Source organism: Protopterus annectens, chromosome 11.part0 (assembly GCF_019279795.1).
Source record: "Protopterus annectens isolate FY-2018-M chromosome 11.part0, PAN1.0, whole genome shotgun sequence".
In the NCBI taxonomy this organism is placed as follows: domain Eukaryota; kingdom Metazoa; phylum Chordata; order Ceratodontiformes; family Protopteridae; genus Protopterus; species Protopterus annectens.
The window spans coordinates 925,891,562-925,911,440 of NC_056745.1; the positions used below are offsets into that span (position 1 = coordinate 925,891,562).

The window sequence follows — 19,879 nt, forward strand, 5'->3', positions numbered from 1 at the left end:
CGAGGATGTCGGTCCCGGTCCTTTCGTTTTTTGGTAGTTTGTGCTGTCGATTGTTCCGACAGCATGTTGTAAGTGTAAGATTCGCCAAAAAAGTCTTCGGCAAACTCTGCCCGGCGCCTGAGAGTGCGCTTATTAAAGCAAGCACAGGCTGAGACGTCGTGGTCTGGGCCCAAGCAAGGGAGGCAGTAAGAATGAAAGTCCTTATGAGGTACTTGTTTACCACAAGACAAACAATTATTAACTTTCTCAATTTGTTCTGACATCGGCTGAGGCAAGAAAAAATGTTCCCCAATGGGGTACTTAGCTTTTAGATGACTTCGGTAACTGAAAACACAGGAGCTGACCGACCGGCACTTGCGAACTGCTTCTGCTTCGGGCACCGCGCGGCAAGAAAGACTGAGGAAGATGGCGTCGGCTGATGCCTTTATACTCCAGCCGCTCTGACGTCGGGGAGAAGGCGACATCGGCCGACGCCAGACCCAGATTTTGGAATCTGGCCGACCAAGGGCTGCCTGAGGCAGGACAACCCATATGTCAGGACTGCAGTTGCATTCTTGAAGGACATCTTATGGCCACACTCTGTGCAGCACTTGAAGACCAGCTTTTCAGTCATCCTTAATTTTAGAAAGATAGCCTTAGAAAAAATGACAGGCAAGTTCTTTCTAATTAACTCACACATACACCCACTCACCACACTAGTCTACAGAAAACACTGAGGGGAGGAGGAGGGAAAGCTACTACCTAGACCACAGAACAAACTACTCTATACTACCTAAAAACTCTAACACTCGACGCATTAAGTGAGGGGAGGAGAAAGGAGACCTATACTAACACTAACAGAGAAATTTAGAAAAATTATTTACTCACAAAAGTTTTAAACCCATTGCTAGTTGGAGCTCAGAAGACATGATGCTGAAGCAATTCATGGCAAATGAGTTCTGGGGATGGAAGGCAGTGGAGGTGTATTATGGGTAATGGGGGGAGTTTGGAGCTGATGCTAGTAAAAGTTGCCGGCTCGGATCCGATATGGATCTGTGACCCACAGGTTGAAGACCAAATGAAGTAAACTACTTCACTGCTCATTAATCTTTACACACAATTTCAAAGACCTTTTCTGTCTTAAATGTTTTTAAAATGTCAACAGTTTCATACTATTTGCATGCTTTTTCTGAGATGCATTGCTTTGCACTTCCTAAAACATTTCCATTTCATAGGCAACATAGTGCAGAATAGTACACAGTATTCTGTAGGGGTCAGCCACAAAACAGTTTATTTGAAGAATGATAGTTACATTCTGCAATTAGAAAACAAGACAAAATGAACACTTCAAAATCTCTCTTCATCAAGACTCTTCTTTTAACCAACTTTTTTGAACCGTTGGTATTCTCTATTATACAATGGCCAGGGATATTTCACAAAATAAAGCCATGTGACTAGCTTGAATACTAAACTGCCATTGGAATATATTACAATAACTCACAAAACATATGAACAACTCAAGACAACCCCTAGTATAATTCTGGCTGAGTAAACTTAAATATCTCATGCAGAATTAGCACAGCAAAGACAATATGAACAGCCCAGCACAATTCTGCAGGAATACACGCCACATATGTAGAATAAAACACCAGGAAAGCAAAATGCTGAAAATACAATGCCACTTAGTGACGAAAATAGCTTTTGTTTGCCCTCCTTCACTGAGCAAGAAAATGACCAAGGACACTTTTGAATTATAAAAAGAACAAAAAAATTACTCCATAACAACAGATCTCCCTTGAAAGCAGACTGTAACATCGCTTCTAAAAAAAATGAAGTCAGAAGGCATGCAACTCACTTGTTTTTCTCAAGACCTCAAGCTGCCTAAGCTGACAGACAACCAAACCTAGTACAACTATAGAAAAAGACAAACTCAGTCATTTACTTTGCCCAAATTAAAAAGAAAAGATAAGGAAAACATACATAATGTTGTCACCTTCAAATGTAAACAAATATATGAATTCACCACTACTGTGTTAAATCAAACCGTGGCGCATAACAAATAACCAAATCAGCAGTAACAGCAAACCTTGACAAAATAAGAATAATGACAATCACAAAATGGCAGCACAGGCTAGTTTATGCTGAAACTTGAAACGTACATAAGAGAATGAGATACAAGCCGTCAATGGGTCCTTTTTTAGTTGACAGCTAGTTATGCCATTGTATAACTGCAATACTACACGGTCACGCAATAGGTCACACTAGGATTTACCCACTTCTGTGTATTCCAGAAATTTTGAGTAAATACCAGTGTAACCCACATCATTACCATACATTACTGATATGCTATATGGAGAAACACAAGAACAAATATGTTAAGTAGGGCCACCTCTAGCCAAAGTTATACCACCACCATCAAATTCAAACCCCTCCCCCTTTTTTTAATAACTGCCCTGCACTCTGAAGTTACTTTAACGATAGCAGAACTGCTCCACATCTGAATGATACAAAGTATCAATTTTTATGACTAAAGTTATATTCTGAATTTACATCTGGCAGTAAAAGTCAGACTCTTTAACACAAACAGAACTCCTTAAAAATATTTCATTCTGGAAGAATGTCTATGATATTATGAGCTTACAGCAACTCAAAGACTGCTTATTCTACAAAATGCTAAATATTTCAATTTTTCATATAACTGACACCATGTCTCTGATATATACATTGACCAAAACTTTTATTCAGTTAAGTAAAAAAAAAAAGTCATCTCCCCAAATATGGTACAAATGAAATACAGTCAAACTGTCCTGTAACAGGGCTTTCAAACTGTAAACAGTAACAACATTCTTAAAGCTATTGAAATTAAAAAAAAAAATAAAAAGAACGTACTTTGGTCATTAATAAACAATCTTAATAACAAGCAAAGTAGACATGAAAAATGAAAGCACTGTTACTTTAAAGGGAACATTAAAATTCGGCATATAAAATGTGTGCATTAAGCATAAATAGCTGGTGCACTTCCACAGCCCAGTGTTTCAATAAATACAAGTTCAGTACATTATTTCTATCAAAATACTTTATATCATGGTAGCAATGTACAACAATTATTGCTCTAATGAGTGTCACCATCAAATATTTCTTGACCTAATGTAAAGTCAAAGCCATTTTCGTTTCCATCTCAGCGTCACTTTAAAGAGTATTGCCGCAAGAACTGTTTGGCTTTTACTTTTACACATGCATTATTGGTAATGCTGCACTGTCCAGTAGCCAAATGCACTGGATGTAACATAAATGACTTCAGGAGTGTTTCAAAAGATGAATCCAAAGAAAGACACTGATACTTTGCACTCTGCAAACATACAGGGAAAATGAATTATGAGCAAGTCGCAATACTTTTGTCCAAGGTAACTAAACTGCTTTAAGCCCTATATACTTGTATGCAACATATGCTTATTTTGCTTGAAGGGCAAAGTAAATTCAGTCAGTCTTATAGGAAAACTGGTCCACAGAAAAGGCACACCATGTCAAGGCTCCCATGCCCTGAACAAGCACAAATCATCTGCTAACACAAAGTAACTGATGAACAAAAAAAAAAAAAAAGTCAGAATACTTCACATGCTTATACCTAGTCTAGTTTAAAAGCATGCATAAACCAGAAAAATCAGTAAATGATAGAAGTTGTGCAAATGCTAAAAGGAGATACAATGTCCATTTCAATGGAGGGCTGGAAAACTTTATAACATGGTTTATATAGCTTTCTGTTATTTAAACAGAAAACATAACTCTGTTTAGGTTCTCAAATGATTTTTTTGCACAAGATATAAGCAGGAAAGAGAAGAGAGTTCAGCATTTTTTTTATCTGTATGTAAACAGTGCTGCATCTCCTTATAAATAAGCACACGTAAAACATTTATAAAAAGCAGATAGATATGCTTTGTGTTCATTGGATACTTAGATCCCTATTCTGATCAACAAATTAATTTTTTAGTCTCTGGGCCTGAGGAAATTTTACACATATCCCTTTAAGGGACTAAAACTATCCCTCTGTACCTGTACTATATGCTACATTTTTCAAAACCCTTTGATCTGCCACTGTCTCTGCTGACAAGTAGCACCACGTAAACTAAAAGTCAACCTTATCCACTTGCTTACAAGTAGCTTGGTATACTGACATCAGCTTTAGCACACTTCCTGAAGTCTAAGTTAATACTTGTACATAAAATAGCTTAATAGTTAGACTGAGTGCAAAAACTGTATAAACACTGAAAAGGTAAAATAAATATCAGAATTGCACGACTATCTTAGTTGTTTGTAAGCACTTCATCTGTTTTCAAACTATGCCCAGTGAGAGGCCACGGCTACTGAAATGCAGAAACAGTCATTGTTCTGAGTCAGTTTTTCTCATCAGTCAGTGTCTCGGTTCCGATGGAACTCTCCTGTAGTACTTCCACTTTTACAGCATCATGATTTGATCTTCCAAAGCTTAAAAAACACAAAACAGTAGTTAATACACAGCTACATCATCAGTAGGATGTAAAACAATAGTAGCAAGTACAAGCATCAGTTGAAATGCGCAACAAAAAGTAAGATACTTTTTCATTTCTTGCATGTTTCACATCATAACTTCTACTCCCATGCCCACTTTGGAAACACACCAGCTGTTTGATGATAAACAGTGTGAGCAAACAGCTTATGAAAAACAATTTTTGTAAACTCAGCTTCTGCCTTTTCCCCACTGTTGTGGGGCTGTAGAGTCAGTACAAGTAATTTTGTGGATGACCTCCTTCCAACAAGGAGAATGTGGGAGTTCGGGTGGGGACTGCACACCTGCCAAAGAAGCTTTTTTCAGTTTCACTGAAAGTGGCTTTCAGTTTAACCTCTTCACAGTATTGTGAATCATGGCAAAATTCACTCATATAGTCATCACTAGCCTGCACACTTCCTATTACTCTAATGTGTTTAGTTTTGGATGGTCAGTCTGTAGCAGGAACCACACACAACAAACCTTCATCTGCAGCATAGCTGTTTGAGATTATCCAGGAGCCACAGATCTACAGTGATATGATGATTCAACACTTCTGTATGCTTAAGTAAAACAGACTAAGGCTTGGTTACTTGACTCAACATTTTTCATTTAGTTCATTCTTCTGGATGTTCAGGGCATGTAAAACGTCAGATAAAAACACAAATATATCTTTATCACATCAAGTTCATCAACAATAGGGCATCCTTCGTGAGCATGGTTTAAGAAATAACCAATACGTTTTTACAGTATCAAGTTACTCTAACACAGCCCTCCATGGTGGGTCCCTGGTTGAGTGCATCTTCTCTACCAAATAGAATCTGTCAAAGTATTCTGTAAAATCCTACATTTAAGTTATGTCTGCATACCTTTGCCAATGACACCAATGATGCAACACTCTGGCTACATAATTACATACATTCCCAAGCTCACAAGTTTCTCTCAAGGTTATCAGCAAGTAGCTTCCTTCTTGAGGAAGAGGACTGGAAGCAGATCACTCAAGTCCTAGTGGAGTTCTAGGCTTTCAGAGGTTGCAGGTGGGTTGTGCAAGATGGCCAAGGAGGCAGGACTGCCCTAAGGACCAGGGCATGCATGTCCTCACAAGCCACACAAGTCACTATCTGTCCAACCTCAAAATGTGCCATCATCATGCTAAAGAGTAGGCTTAAGGAAAAAGCCCTGGTATGCAAGACAGTGTATGTGGCACTTCCAGCTGTGCTTAGTTTCCTCATCCTTTAACCAATCTGATGACAGCCAAAGCAGTCCCGGTCCCAGCTGGTAGAACCAAGTTAGTACCAGGGCCATGAGTTAGGGGCACAGAACATAGCTAAGCAGTTGTTTGTCAGCTGGAGATATGCCAGAGACAGATAAAAAAATACTTCACGCAAAGCAAGAAACAATGAAAATTTGAAAATTATATACTCAAACAAGTAAAATGAAATGCATATTTGATTCTTGGGAACTCCACTAGCAGCAGCTGATGGAAGAGACACTCAACCATATGGGAAAGTGTTCTTTAGTCATCAAGGTAGGTTTTGTACATAAACTAATACTGTAGGAACACAATTTAACATTGAACACCCTCCTTAATGGGTCCTGTGGATGCATTCCAAGCAGTTAACAGCAAGATGGAGGAAGCTAGAGAATTACACCAAAAACAAAGCTCAGACAACCAAGACCAGGAGTACTACTTGCCTAAAAGCAGATTGAGACCAGGGCAATAAGTTAGCTCATCTAGAATCTAGCGTCATTCCCCAATTTAGCATCCCTCAACTGTAAGTTAAGAAGCAAAAAAAATAAAAAGATATCTTGGTTTGAAAGTGTAGCAAGCTACTTGCTATATTTGCAAACAGTTTGCTAGAACTTAAACACACACCTTAATGAACCACTTCATTACAAGAACAGAAAAAAATACTGGTACTACACTACCCCATCACATTGTGCACCTGGGATGGCTGCCACCTTCACTTCATCTTAGCTATTCTACTTTTTGAGACAATGATGCTGGTTTGAACTGGACAAATTCATGAAGCAAGCACTGGAAGGAGTCAAGCCACTCTGGTGGAGTGAACTCCTTTGGCAGCATCATTTGTCAATAGGCAATTAGTTGCCTGATGGAAAAATAATAATGCAGCTGGCAATGCACTTAGAAAGTGTGCTTGGCAACTGCATGACCTTCTCTCCCTGAAGCAAAAGAGATGAACAAATGGCCCACTTTCTTAAAAATTGGTTCAGGTAGTGTACAAGCTGGTGGTGGACATCAATACAGGGTGTGAAGAGCCCCCCCAGTTACTTTCTTTGCAAAGAAAATGCAGACATTAATGGACTGATGCAGGAACAACTAACTAAATTCAACTTCCTAAGGAAAGGTAGACTTGCACAGCTTTGGGAAAGACCATTTCCAACATGTAACACAGCCTGAATCACAGAAAACAGCTGAGAATAGATAAAATTTTGAAAACAGATGACACATTTTATTTTACTTTGCCTAGCTACATCTTGTCCACAGGACCCCACAGCTGCTAATATAAATTCAACATTCTCACCCCCTACTGCCATAAGTTCCAGCGAGTGTGACAAAAGAAGAAGTTATGTACTCACCATAACGTTCGATGTATGTAGTCCATCTCGCCTCACATTCTTACCCGTGGGTTCGGAGCCGAATGTCGGCTCTGACTCAGCCAAACTTTTCTAGCTCGAAGTCTTTCTATTGGTTGGGCTAAGATGGTATCCCATGCTGCACTGCTCTCTATCCCCAGATCTTGTTTGCTGCGTGCACCAACACTCATTCTCCATGCATAACACCACCTAAAGAAATGAAAAACAAACCAAGAATGAAGGGAGCTCTGAAACTAGACCTAACCTCCAGATCCTCCAGGATGGGGGAAGGAGGGGGGTAAGTAAGAATGTGAGGCGAGATGGACTACATACATCAAACGTTATGGTGAGTACATAACTTCTTGATGTTATGTAGTCCAATCTTGCCTACATTCTTACCCGTGGGACAGCGTCCCCAGCACCTAAATCCTGGGAGGCTCAGTGGAAAATACTCCTGAGCACTGTGGAACCAAAGGAAGACCTGCCCCTAGATACCACATCCAACTTGTAATGAGAAACAAAGGTGTGAGGAGATTCCCAAGTAGCTGCAGCACAAATATCATCCATAGACATCTGGCCTGAAAAGCTGTAGATGTAGATGTAGATGTAGATGCAGACCAAGTAGAGTGAGCCTTCACCCGGAACGGTAAATCTTTACCCCCTGAGGAATAAATGAAAGAAATACAACTGGAAATCCACCTAGACAACGTGACTTTGGAGACAGGAGACCCAATTCTGTTTTCCGAAAAGGAAACAAACAACTGATCAGATTTTCTGAGGTCTTTCGTTCTGTACAAATAAAAACGTAATTGTCTGTGCACATCCAATTGATGAAATTTGAATTCTGCCTTGTTTGAGAACTGGGAAAAAACACTGGCAATTCAATAGATTGGATAAGGTTACTGACTGATGCCACTTTGGGAAGAAAAGAGGGGTTCGGTCTGAGAGAAACCCTGTCCTTATGAAAAATCAAATAAGGGGGTGGACTGACGCCACTTTGGGAAGAAAAGAGGGGTTCGTTCTGAGAGAAAACCCTGTCCTTATGAAAAATCAAATAAGGGGGTTTGATTGATAAAGCTTGAAGCTTCGAAACAAATCTGGCTGACGTGATGGCTACTAAAAAGACAGTCTTCCAAGTTAAGAATTTTAAATCACAAGTGGCTGCAGGCTCAAAGGGTGGTGAAGTAAGACCCTGTAGAACAAAGTTTAAGTCCCAAGGCATAACAGGTGCCAATACCGGAGGACGAAGTAACAACGTGCGCTTCAGGAAAGCCTTACAGAGCCTATGTGCCATCAGGCTAGGCTAGTCTGCGACATGAAAGGTAAAAATCGCCGCCAATTGGACTTTAATGGTTGCGGCCGCTGAACCCTGGTTAAAGAGCATAGACAAGAACTCCAATACAGACAAAATTGGAGCTGTGTAAGGGTCAATCTTTTTGGCATGCGCCCAGATTGAAAACCTCTTCCATTTGCTGTAATAAATCTTCCTGGTCGAGGGCTTATGAGAGGAAGACAAAATATGAACCACCTCTGGCGAAAAATGATGAAGCCTAACTAATGACGGAAGTGGAGTAGCCAGGCTGTCAACCGGAGGGTCCGAAGAGAGGGATGGAGCTTCGCTGACATGTGCGTCAGTAAGTCTGGTTGTGGGTCCAGAATCCAAGGAGCATCCATAAGGTAGGGATGGAGAAAGGGGAACCAAATTTGACGAGGCCAGTGTGGGGCAATCAGAATCATTCTGCTTCCCAAGGATTGCGCTTTCTGAATAACCTTTGACAGCAAGGGTACCAGAGGGAAGGCATATAGTAGACCGGAGGGCCAATCACGGACTAGAGCGTCCCTAGGTGACTCCCCCTGAGGGGGGGATCAACGGGAAGTAGCTGCTGCATTTGGCATTGAAGGGGCTGGCAGAAAGGTCGCAGCAAGGCTGACCCCACCTGCGGAAGATCTGTTTCACAACTTGGCAGTTCAGGGACCACTCGTAAGGCATCAGAATAGCTCTGCTTAGCCTGTCTGCGATCACATTGGACTTTCCCGGAATGTGCGTTGACACCAGAAAACGTTGGGAAGACACTGCCCACTGCCACACTCACATGGCCTCTCTGCAAAGGGGGTAAGACTTGGTTCCTCCCTGCTTGTTCAGATACCACACCACTAACTATTGTCTGAGTGGACTGCAATAGTCCCGAGAGGAAGAAAACTCTGGAGTGCTTGCAACGCTAATAGCACAGCTCTCATCTCCAGGACATTGATATGCAGATGCATCTCGTGCTCTTGCCACGTGCCTTGGACTGTCCTGCCTAGATAATGCCCTCCACCCCATCTGGGAGGCATCTGTGGTCACAGTGGCAATTGGGGGCACAGGAATGAAGGGCTTTCCTGCATTCAGGTTGTCGGTGCAAAGCCACCAACTGAGATCCTGTTTGCACCTGTCTGTGAGCAGAATCGGGTGAGAAAGTGGAAGACGTTGGAGACCACTGGGCAAAGAGTAGCCACTGAAGGAGCCTCATATGTAACCTTGCCAGAGGGACTAACATAATCATAGCAGCCATTGCCCCCAACAGTTGGAGGACCCATCTTGCCTTCACTCTTCTCAGAGGGAGCAAGGTGTGAACTTGTTGTTGTAGGACTCTGATTCTTTCCTGTGGTAGAAATGCCCACATAAGGACGGTGTCTAGTTTGGCGCCTATAAAAGTGACACGCTGTGAGGGCAACAAGGCAGATTTTTCCCAGTTCAATGTGATGCCCAACTTTTGACATAGGTTGATAGTAGCATTCCTGGTCTGAAGCAGTAGATGCCCGGTGGTGGCAGTAAGGAGCCAGTCATCCAGATATGGAAACACTTGGAATCCCTGACGTTTCAGGTGAGCAGTCACCACTGCCATGCATTTGGTAAACACCCTGGGGGCTGTGTTGAGACCAACGGGCAGGGCTCGAAACTGAAAATGACTGGCTCCCAGTCGGAAGAGTAGATGGCTTCTGGATGCCTTGTCCATCTTTATGTGGTAGTAAACATCCTTGAGGTCGATGGAGCACATCTAAAAGTCTTTCCCTAACAATGGGAGTATAGACTGCAGTGTTACCATCCGAAACTTGTCCTCCTTCACTGATTCGTTCAATCTGCTGAGGTCCAATATTTCCCTCCAATCTCCGGTTCGTTTTGGAACTAAAAAGAGCTTGAAGTAAGTTCTGGATCCTATCTGGTCTGCTGGGATGGGTTGGATGACTCTTTTTAAGAGCAACTTGTTGATCTCCACAGTTGCCTGATCCCTGTTATTGGGTGGTACATCTGGGATCCTTTTGGGAACAAACGGTGATAGGGAAAAGGGTATGATAAAGCCTCTGGTAACAACTTTGTACCCACGTGTCTTGGGTGATATTTAGCCAGGCTTCTTGGTACAAAAAAATGCGACCCCCGACCAGCCCCAGAGAAGTGCAGCCAGGCTCCAAATCAGGAGCGTTGATAAGGCCATCCTCAAAAGGAATCATGACCTTGTTGGTATTGCGGACCGCCCCTGCCTCTAGGGCGACATCTGCAGTTTCCTTCTCCTCTGCCTCTGAAGGAGGATTCACCCTGTGCATCAGGAAAGACCCTCTGGGATTTCTTGAACGACATTTTACCGCCCCTTTGACCCTTGGGGTATGGTCTGGAAAGGACAGTAAAATGCACTTTCATGGAGAAAGCATCTTTGCTTCTTGCTCACACCGAGTGAGTGTATCCTTCACCTTGGAACCAAACAATGAGGAACCATCAAACGGGGCATTGGTGAAAGTAGACTTGAATGGTTCTGCAAAATTACATAAGTGCATCCAGGAGTGGCGCCTCAAGGCAACTCCAGAACCTGCTGCTCTACTCGCTCCATCCACAGCATAAGAGATAAGTCGCATGGAGGAGTTAACCACAGAATTTAAGGTTGACAACTGAGTAGAAATCTTGTCAGAAACTCCGTCAGTACACGCACCTTGTATGGAATCTCCCAACTCCTTGAGGAGATCCCGCTGCAACCTCGTGAAGTGCGTGAGATAGTTCAGCAATCAAAGGGTAAAGGCTGCTGAACTAAAAATATGCTTCCCAAATCTGTCCATCTGTCGAGACTCCTCCTTTGGCGGATGAACAGATGAAGAGGTCTCCGCTAACTCTTTCTTCGTGGCCGCAGCCACCACCATGGCATCTATGGGAATGCCCCTGGACAAGAACCCTTTACCAGGAGGGGCAGACAAGAACTTATTTGGTCTCCTGGGAACTGGCTCCATGGTGTCAGAAGTAACCCACACCTTTTGACTAACTAGATCCATCAGTTCGTCAAAAGGTGGGGACACCCAAGAGGCAGAAGGTTGAGACCCGAAAGCCTTCAGGTACACAGACTCCTCATCAAAAGGGTTAACAGTGGGCCAGTCGCACCTCTGCCTAAGCATCTCTAAAATGTCCACAAAGGAGACATCAGAAGACTTGTGGGACCCTTCTGACTCCTCGAGGTCAGTGTCCGATGTCAAAGACTCATCCTGTGAGTCAATATGTTTCCTCTTACATAACCTCTTCTGGGGAGGCTCCTCAGAAGGATATTCCGGGGAAGCCTCGGAAGAGTGGGGGCCACCAGCCGATGGCTCCCGAGGCTGCATGTCTCTGCCGTCTCCAGAGAGAGTAGGGGCTGAGACTGAAGTGAGTGCTCTCGGGGGAAGAGTGCTGATGCCACTGATAGGGGCTGGAGAATGAGACAGCACGCTCATCTCAAACGCCGACCTATCCGGCTCCGAAGACCTCCCCGCTCCGAAGAGACACGGGTCGGCGCCGGATCCAGAGCTGCCAGCTCCGAGATAGATGCAGGGTCTAAGCTCACCCTGGCCGAAGCATTGAGAGGAAGGCTCGGAACCAAAGAAGACAGATTCCAACCCTTCCTGTCAGTGCTCCTGGAAGACCTGGAAGACATAGTTGGGGACCTTGACCTGGAGGGCACTGGAGACTTAATAATTACGGAGACCGGTAGGGAACTTACAGACCAGCTCAGAGTAGCAGTGTCAACTGCTGTATCAATAGGTTCAGAGATCGGTTCCGAAACACCTGTAACCGACTCTGACACCACGGGCCTAGCCTGGTGTACAGAAAGCTAGCTAAAGGAGTTACATGAGGACTAGGTCCTCTAACTTAAACGGGCCTAGCCTAGTGTAGTGAAACTAGGTCTTCTAACTTAAACAGACCAGAAAAGAAAGCCCATGCACATAAGAGAAACCATAAAATACGCAATAAATGTCTATAGTCCTAAGAAAAACAGGTAGTATACTGGTAATCCTATTAAATTCACAAGCGGATCCCCACTAAAAACAAGCAATGTCAAAATAGTAGAACTAGCTGCCAAAGGTGACCAAAAAAAAAAAGGTCAGGATAACAACAGATGAGACAACAGGAGCCCCTGTTGACTTAAAGCGGAAAACCGCCAAAAACTCTGCCTAATATCAAAAAATGCGCAACGGCGCCTAAACTAACTGGCACACAGGATACCAATAACAACTAGTAAACTAAGTTGCATTCACAAAGGGCAAGCAATACAACTGCCTAATCTATTAGCAACACTAAATATACAATAAAGCATTGAATATAAAGAATTTTGAAAAAAATTAGCCAGAGCCAAGAGAAGCACAACCGAACTCGTCGACGCGGCAGATGAGATCTGGGGATTTTACTGGTGCATCATGGGATACCTGCTTAGCCACAAGCCAACCGGAAGTCTTCCCGCTTGTAAATCGTCCGAGTCGGAGCCGAGGATCGGCTCCGAACCCATATGTAATAATGAAGGTGAGATCGGACTACCTAACATACAAAGTTATTTCAGCTCCAAGTGTTCACCACCTGGTACCAAGTAACTTCTTATACAAAGAAGGTTTAAGTAACTCCTCAATGTCTGGGTCTATTCACTCTCTCACTTTACAGTGCACAATATAATAACACAAAATGCATGAGGACTGTGAAGCACTACATATCTAAATAACACCGCATAGAGTTCCAAAATTCTTACCTTTAAATTAAATCCTAAGAGATCGCTGATGACACCAGAAACTGCTGATAAAATGACCACTTGAGTAATATTATAGAGCAGTGGGTTCATTGTTAGCCCATATAGTCTGAATGGAGTGTCCAACTCCTAACAAGAAAACATTTTAAAATAGTAAATCAGTTAAATTAATAAATTCATCAGAAAATATAAGGCAGATTACAGTATTGTGAATTTCCCCTTCATTACAGTTGTCAGTCAACATAGAAAAATGTTCCATGCAAAAATATTTCATGAAATTTTAAATGCAGAACATCTATTTTACAGTGCCATACATCATTGTATGTATACTACAAGATGCCAAAGTAAACGGCTATTAAGTGTTCTGAAAGTTCAAACTTTGCTTTCTTCAAGTAGGTGCCAGCACTGTGGTAAGTCAGACCACCTATGCTCATCAAACCTGCATGCACTGGATGCTCATTCGTATCTTTCTCCACGTGGGTTCACCAGTCCCTAGGACGCTTACTCGACTCTATCTGGGTTGTAATGACGGCTTATCCCTCTACACCATCCAAGCCTAAAATTTTTACACAGCCATCAACCAAATAGCTGTCAGACTCATAACATCCATTAAACAGAGTTTAAACAAACTCAACATATTTTAACCAATACGTTTCTACTCTCATCGCTAACATCAATTTTCTTCTCCAGATTTTCCAGTTAGAAGTTCCTCCAAACTTTGAATAAACCAAACATTCAGACACTGAAAAGAACAGTGGTCTCAAACATCTTGTTTACCAGAAGAGACTAGCAGCACTTTCTCTGTACTCAGTCTCTTACAGAGTTCCTAATGGACAACTGTCTAGTTTTTCTGGCCATGAAAAGAGCCAGCCCTATTTGACTTCCTTCTTCTCTGCAGAATTAATAGTAAATCAAATATTCAGTTAAAGGAACTAAACCTTCAGTAGTAAATAAATAAGACAAAGCGTGACAGATTCATATCCCAAAGTATCCCTTGACTCTGGAACAAACTTCTACTACCTGTCAAGCAGAACAGCTACCTTGCCACCTTCAAGGTAAATCTAGATAACTGGATGGGCAGCTTCACAACCCCCCCCCCCCCCCCGAACAGCTACCATTATGGTTTTTATAATCCAATACTGGTAAAGGTGGAGACTAGATGAGAGCATACATTATATGTCCATATTTATGCAACATTTTTTAGAATGACTGAGTTTTGTGGCTAAGCTTGTAATGGTCTGCAGACTGACTGTCTAGTACACACTTGTGAGCCTATGAACCCCTCCTTTCCACTTCAGGAAAATATTTGTTCAACTGTGAATAAATTAACTACAAAAACAACACCAGCTGAAATCCAAGTTTTACTTTAATTCAACTCAGATTTCTGAAACAAGCTGCACCAACTGTGTACAATTTAAATATTTAACTGTTTCACATACGGCATAATTTCACCAAAGTTTAAAAATTATGTTATTGTTCTTCTCTCAAAGTGCTGACATTGCTACAGCAAAACAGGTAATGATGAATGATAAAGTGTGTGAAGTGTAGTCTCTTGAATGATGGGGGAATCACTGCTATGCCTATTAGATCAATGTGTTCTCAGCATCAAACTTTAGTTCGAGTAATCTGATCTATTAACAGTACAACCTAACATTAAACTTAATTTAATATTAAACATTATACACAGACCTATTTGTGGGTCCAGTTCCACAACTGATTTTAACAAACTTAAATTTGAGTTAGCATAAGATAATGATTGAAAATATTTTTTGCGGGGTCTATATCAGCATATCGAATGCTGAAAACGCCAAATGCAATTTTATTGAACTGAAATGTTCGAAATCTCAAAAGAGCGAACTGACGGAACGTCAATTTCTTTCCCAGGAAAAGAAATCGGTGATCCATGCAAAAAAAAAAAAAAATATTTAGTACTTTAAACACTAACAGATGTGGGAGGCTATGCCCCCCACACCCCCTACTTAAATATACCAACTCCAAGACCGCAGCACAGTAGAGGAAATACCAAACTCCGATGACAGCCCAGCAATTTCTTTCCCTGGGAAAGAAATCGATGTTCCATCAGTTCGCTCTGCTGAGATTTCGAACATTTCAGTTCGATAAAATTAAATTTGTTTTCAACATTCAAAATGCTGATAGGAACCCTTTTTTGCTGAAGGTTTATTATGCACATAACATACAGACAAAATCAATCTTTTTAATACTGCTGATACGAATGTAAGATACTTACTTATCAAATTCTAACAAAGGTTCATAAGTGTTTGCTAGGCTTAACAACCATATGGGCCTTTTTAAGCCTAGCCATGCATTTCAAGTCTCTGACAAGTTCGTGTACCCTTGATAAGTGTAATCAGGGGCTTGGGAGATGAAGCAGTTTAAAGGATGCCCGTGCCTGTTAGAGACAAAGGTGCCAAACCAGGGATGGATTTCCTGCTTCCTATCCAATTGTCCAAGTTACACTTGAATTGGGTTAGAAAGGAACTCTGTTTCACACTGACGTTGTGCCTGTTGCAGAGAAGGGGTAGTCTCTGGGATATATAACTCTCTCTCTCCAGCAGGTCCTATTCATACCATAGGCAAGGTTTAAGTCTTTAGAATGGGTAATTCTGGTACTGTTTCTTTTGCAGATATGCAGGAGGTCCATCAAAGTGGGGCCTAACAACGCCTTGTATGTCGAGCATTGATCTTCCCTCAACAGCCTTTAAGAGACAAAATACAGGGACAGAGCCTTGAGGTGGTCTGCATGGGACATGTTCCTTATGCCCGGTATTCTTTTAGTGAAGAACCTCTGTGGATGTTTCAACTGTTGAAAATGACTGGTTAGTTGCATACCAAAGGGGGCAGTGTAGGTCTGATGAATGTCGAATACAGTGGAACAATGACTTCCTTGGACCTGGATGACATACCTTTGATTACAAGTTGCACAACACAGAATGATTTCTTCACTACTGTAGGCATGTTATGGTCAAAGCCTAGAATACTGTGTGTGTGTGTGTGTGTGTGTGTCCTCAAGGCCTTAACTACTTGGCCAACTTTTAGAGGTGTGTTGTCAATATGATAGTTACCAGTGATGGATGACTTTCCAAAGGATACCATTATGCATTTTTTATCATTTAGTTTTAGTCCATAGCTCTGACACCAGTTATTTGTTTGCATCAGCCCTACCTTGAGAACATTTGGTCAATGGGGGATTCAATGATAGTGCCTTATTTCAATGCAAATTTAGTCGGCCAGAGGGCCAATGACATTGACTTGACTTCAGTGAAGTAAATGCCAAAAAAGAGTAGCCTCTTTGTAGAAGTGGTCTCCCGAATTCTAACTTCCTTGACCCTGTGTGTGAGCCAGCTGGCTATCCACTAGGTGACAAAGGTTTCTAACCAACCTCCTAAGTTTGTTAACAATGCCCAAGTGGGGTACTGTGTCAAATGCCTTGGCTAGGTCAAAGTAGGCAGTTGAAACAACTTTGGACTCATCCATTGCTTTGGTGACTTTCTCAAATATGTCCAAAAGGGTGAACAGGCATGATCTGCCCTTGACGAATCCAAATAGGTTGGGCCCAGTGTCTGGAGCTTTCCTATGTCATTACAATTCTTTCCATGGCTTTGCATGTGAGACTAGTGAGACTTGTGGGTCTGCAGTTTCCAGAGTCTGTAGATGGCCCAACTTTGTGCAAAGGGATGACTGTTGCGGTTCTCCATTCATGGGGCACAAAGCCTATTTGGAGGCTACAGTTACATAGAAATTACAGATAGGTAGGTCATGTTTCATGCTATTTAAAAGACATCCTGTGATACTGTCTGTGCCCACTGATGCAGCGTTCTTGGGCTTACAGCAATAAGGACCAGTTTCCTAGTGATAAACAGGAGGAATCCAGCATGTCATGTTAATATTGCAGGCCAGGTTAAGATCCCTAGAGCGAGTGAATCCTGCCCCATTGGATTTGCAGATGTGCAGCAGCTTCATCAAGGCAGGGTCTGAAACTGCTCTGTGGGGCAGGCAAAAGGTACCTCTAAGTAGTCTATACGATACTAAGTAAAGTGACAGGGCCCTTCAGTCTGTCCGTATAGGTCATGTATTGTAGGCCCTGAATTTTCCTGGTGAGAAACCTCTGAGGTCTCTCTAGCTGTTGCAGATGTCTGGAGAGGTACATACAAGAAGGAAGCATTGTACTCCATTACTGGTCTGATGAGAGCCAAGTACAGGAGAGTTATAACCACCTTAGCTTTGGATGCTGTACCCTTGCTTGAGGCATGCAACGTAGAAGGCCTTCCTTACTACTGCAAACACCTGATAATCAAAATTAAGGCTGCTATCAACTTGCGTTCCTAAATCTCTCACCGCTGGGTTTGAACTTGGGAGGGGGGTATTATTAATGTAATTAGCAGGGGCCTCTCCTTTGCCGAACAGGATGATAAACTAAGTCCATGGCTTTGACACCAATCATTTGTCGGTGTAAGCTCATTTTGTAGTATGTTGACATCTTTGGGGGAATCTATGATTACACCCAGTTTGCAGTCATCCGCAAACTTGCTAAGACATAGGCCGTCTATTTTCACCTGGACTTCTAAAAAAAATAGATACCAAACAGTAGGGGTCTAGCACAGATCTCTGTGTGACATCACTGGTAACAGGTCTGCTAGTAGAGATGGCATCCCCAATTTTGACTGTGTGTGTTCTGCTTGTCAGCCAGCTGGCAACCCATCTAGTGCTGTATGGGTAAATCCCCAGTTGTTAATTTCTCCAATCTTTTGGGTTTCTAAAACCATGAGGGGAATGGACCCCATTCCTAATTCAAAGAAAGATTTTAGATTTCGGATATAGCTAAAGAATGCTTATGATTTTCCTTGGCTAGGGATGCTAATTTAGTTTCATAAGTAGTTTTAGAGGACTTTACAAGATGTCTAATCTGCTTGTTTATGCTTTGGAAGGAGTTCTTCCTTTGCTAGGACTGTTCCATGTTGTTTTTTGACAGGAGTTTCTTTCTCTTATTGTATAACCTATTTATACTGGATGTCCACCAGGGTGGCTTATTTTTTCGTGAGGATCTTAATTTGATCCTTCCACTATGGCTAAGTCTATACATTTCTAGAGATGTTTACACAGGACACTTGTGTACACCTCAGCATAGGGGTTTATTGCTGTCAGTGTTGGCTGGGGGTCTGAAACTATTGTGATACCATCATTCAGTAAGCTACAGTTTGCTCTGAAGAAATTTTTTTTTAACCATGAGTTACAATTGTTACTTCAAATGAGACTAATTTATGATTGGGTCCCACACATGGGGTGGTGGAGCGATACCCCATGTTGGTGAGCACTATGTCAAGGATGTTAGAGCTCCTTGCGGGGGTGATGACTGCTTGTTCCAGAGTATTTGTGTTAAAGTCCAGGAACATTTGGAACATTTGGCCGAACGTGTTTGTGTTACCCAATCGGTGGAAGGATAGTTAAAGTCACCCAAGACCAGGGTATTTGGCTGTACTGAGAGTGACTCAAGTAGGTCCAGGTAGGCTGTGTGGTTTTCATGGTTCATGGTGGGGGACCTACAGCAAACAATGATGTGTGGGGGGTCTTTCCTACAGTTAGATGGACTTGAGTAACTCTAGGGAGTCGTACTGTTTAACCAGTCTAGAGGTGCGTATGTCTTTAAATAAAAGAGGAATACTCCTCCTCCCTTGTTTTTTCACATTCGTTGTGTGGTCCATATGTGTGGAAGGCACTGTAGCCCTGCATGGCCAGGGTACTCTCTGAGGCCTTGAACCATGTTTCTGTGACTGCGAAGACAGCATCTTCCCGGGTGAGAAGTGGTTAAAGTGAGTGCACTTTCTGATTTAGACCCCTAGAGGATATTTTTACACTGAGAATTTTGTTCTTATGACATTGTCTAAAAAGGCACTATGGGAAGCACCTTTGCCAGCAACCTAAAGTCTAGAGGTGACAGGTGAAGACCATCTCTGCAAAGCAGCTGGGTTGTCGACCATATACTGTCAGATACTGGATCCCCCTGGATTGACACCAGAAGTAAGCCAATTGTTGAAGTCAATCATTTTTTGTTAGTATTGTGGCATCATCCTGGGTGAGGGAAGAATGCTGCTTAGTGCTAGGGACATAGCTGTCTTGGACATATAATCTGAAAGCTCCATCATGTCTCTCTTTATATAGTCTAATAAGGTATGTCTCAAGTCTTTCACTCCAACATGGACTATGAAAGAGTCATAAGAGAACTTGTTGTGGGGAGACTTGAGTGCATGCGTGATTTAGCAGATCCTGACACCAGACAGGCAGCTGACCATGACATTCGCCTTGTTCAGTCTAGTGAGGAGGATATCTGTGTTTCTCATTTATGGAGTCACCTATGACCAAGACATTTGGTTTAAATATGTTCTGCCTTAGGGGCTTATTGGATGAAACACTGATGAGTGTGTTATGTGTAGTGGGTGCTGTTGGGACTGTAGTGCAGAAGGTTTGTGCTTGGGAGATCTTTGATCTTTTGCTATATTTCTAGTGAATACCTCTGCATATGTGGGTTTATTTGTTGTGTGCTTGGTATGTGAGGGAGGTGACAACCTACTTGGTATTTGGTATGTTGTTACGTGAGAGGAGGGGCGCACTGATTCTAGATTCATAGTATAGATACATCTCTCACATACTGTATTTGCATGTTTTAGGAGTAGTAGGTTGTCTGCATATATGAGACAAATGCTACATTGCCTCAGGATGCCCATGTCAATCAGGCTGGCTGGAGAAACGGTGGGAA

General features: G+C 42.3%; 1 protein-coding gene across 2 annotated transcripts in view; it reads right to left on the reverse strand.

Annotated features, from left to right (window-relative positions):
* Positions 1 to 1,247: 1,247 nt before the first annotated feature.
* The window catches only part of PHTF2 (putative homeodomain transcription factor 2), a 1,638,259-nt gene continuing 1,619,627 nt past the window's right edge, over positions 1,248 to 19,879 (reverse strand). For both annotated transcript variants that reach the window (XM_044088321.1, XM_044088320.1), the window contains 2 exons: positions 13,111 to 13,236; positions 1,248 to 4,461 (listed from right to left, as the gene is read on the reverse strand). In XM_044088321.1, the coding sequence (XP_043944256.1) occupies positions 4,441 to 4,461; positions 13,111 to 13,236 (147 nt within the window). In that variant the 3' untranslated portion in view covers positions 1,248 to 4,440. The remainder of the gene's footprint in view (positions 4,462 to 13,110; positions 13,237 to 19,879) is intronic.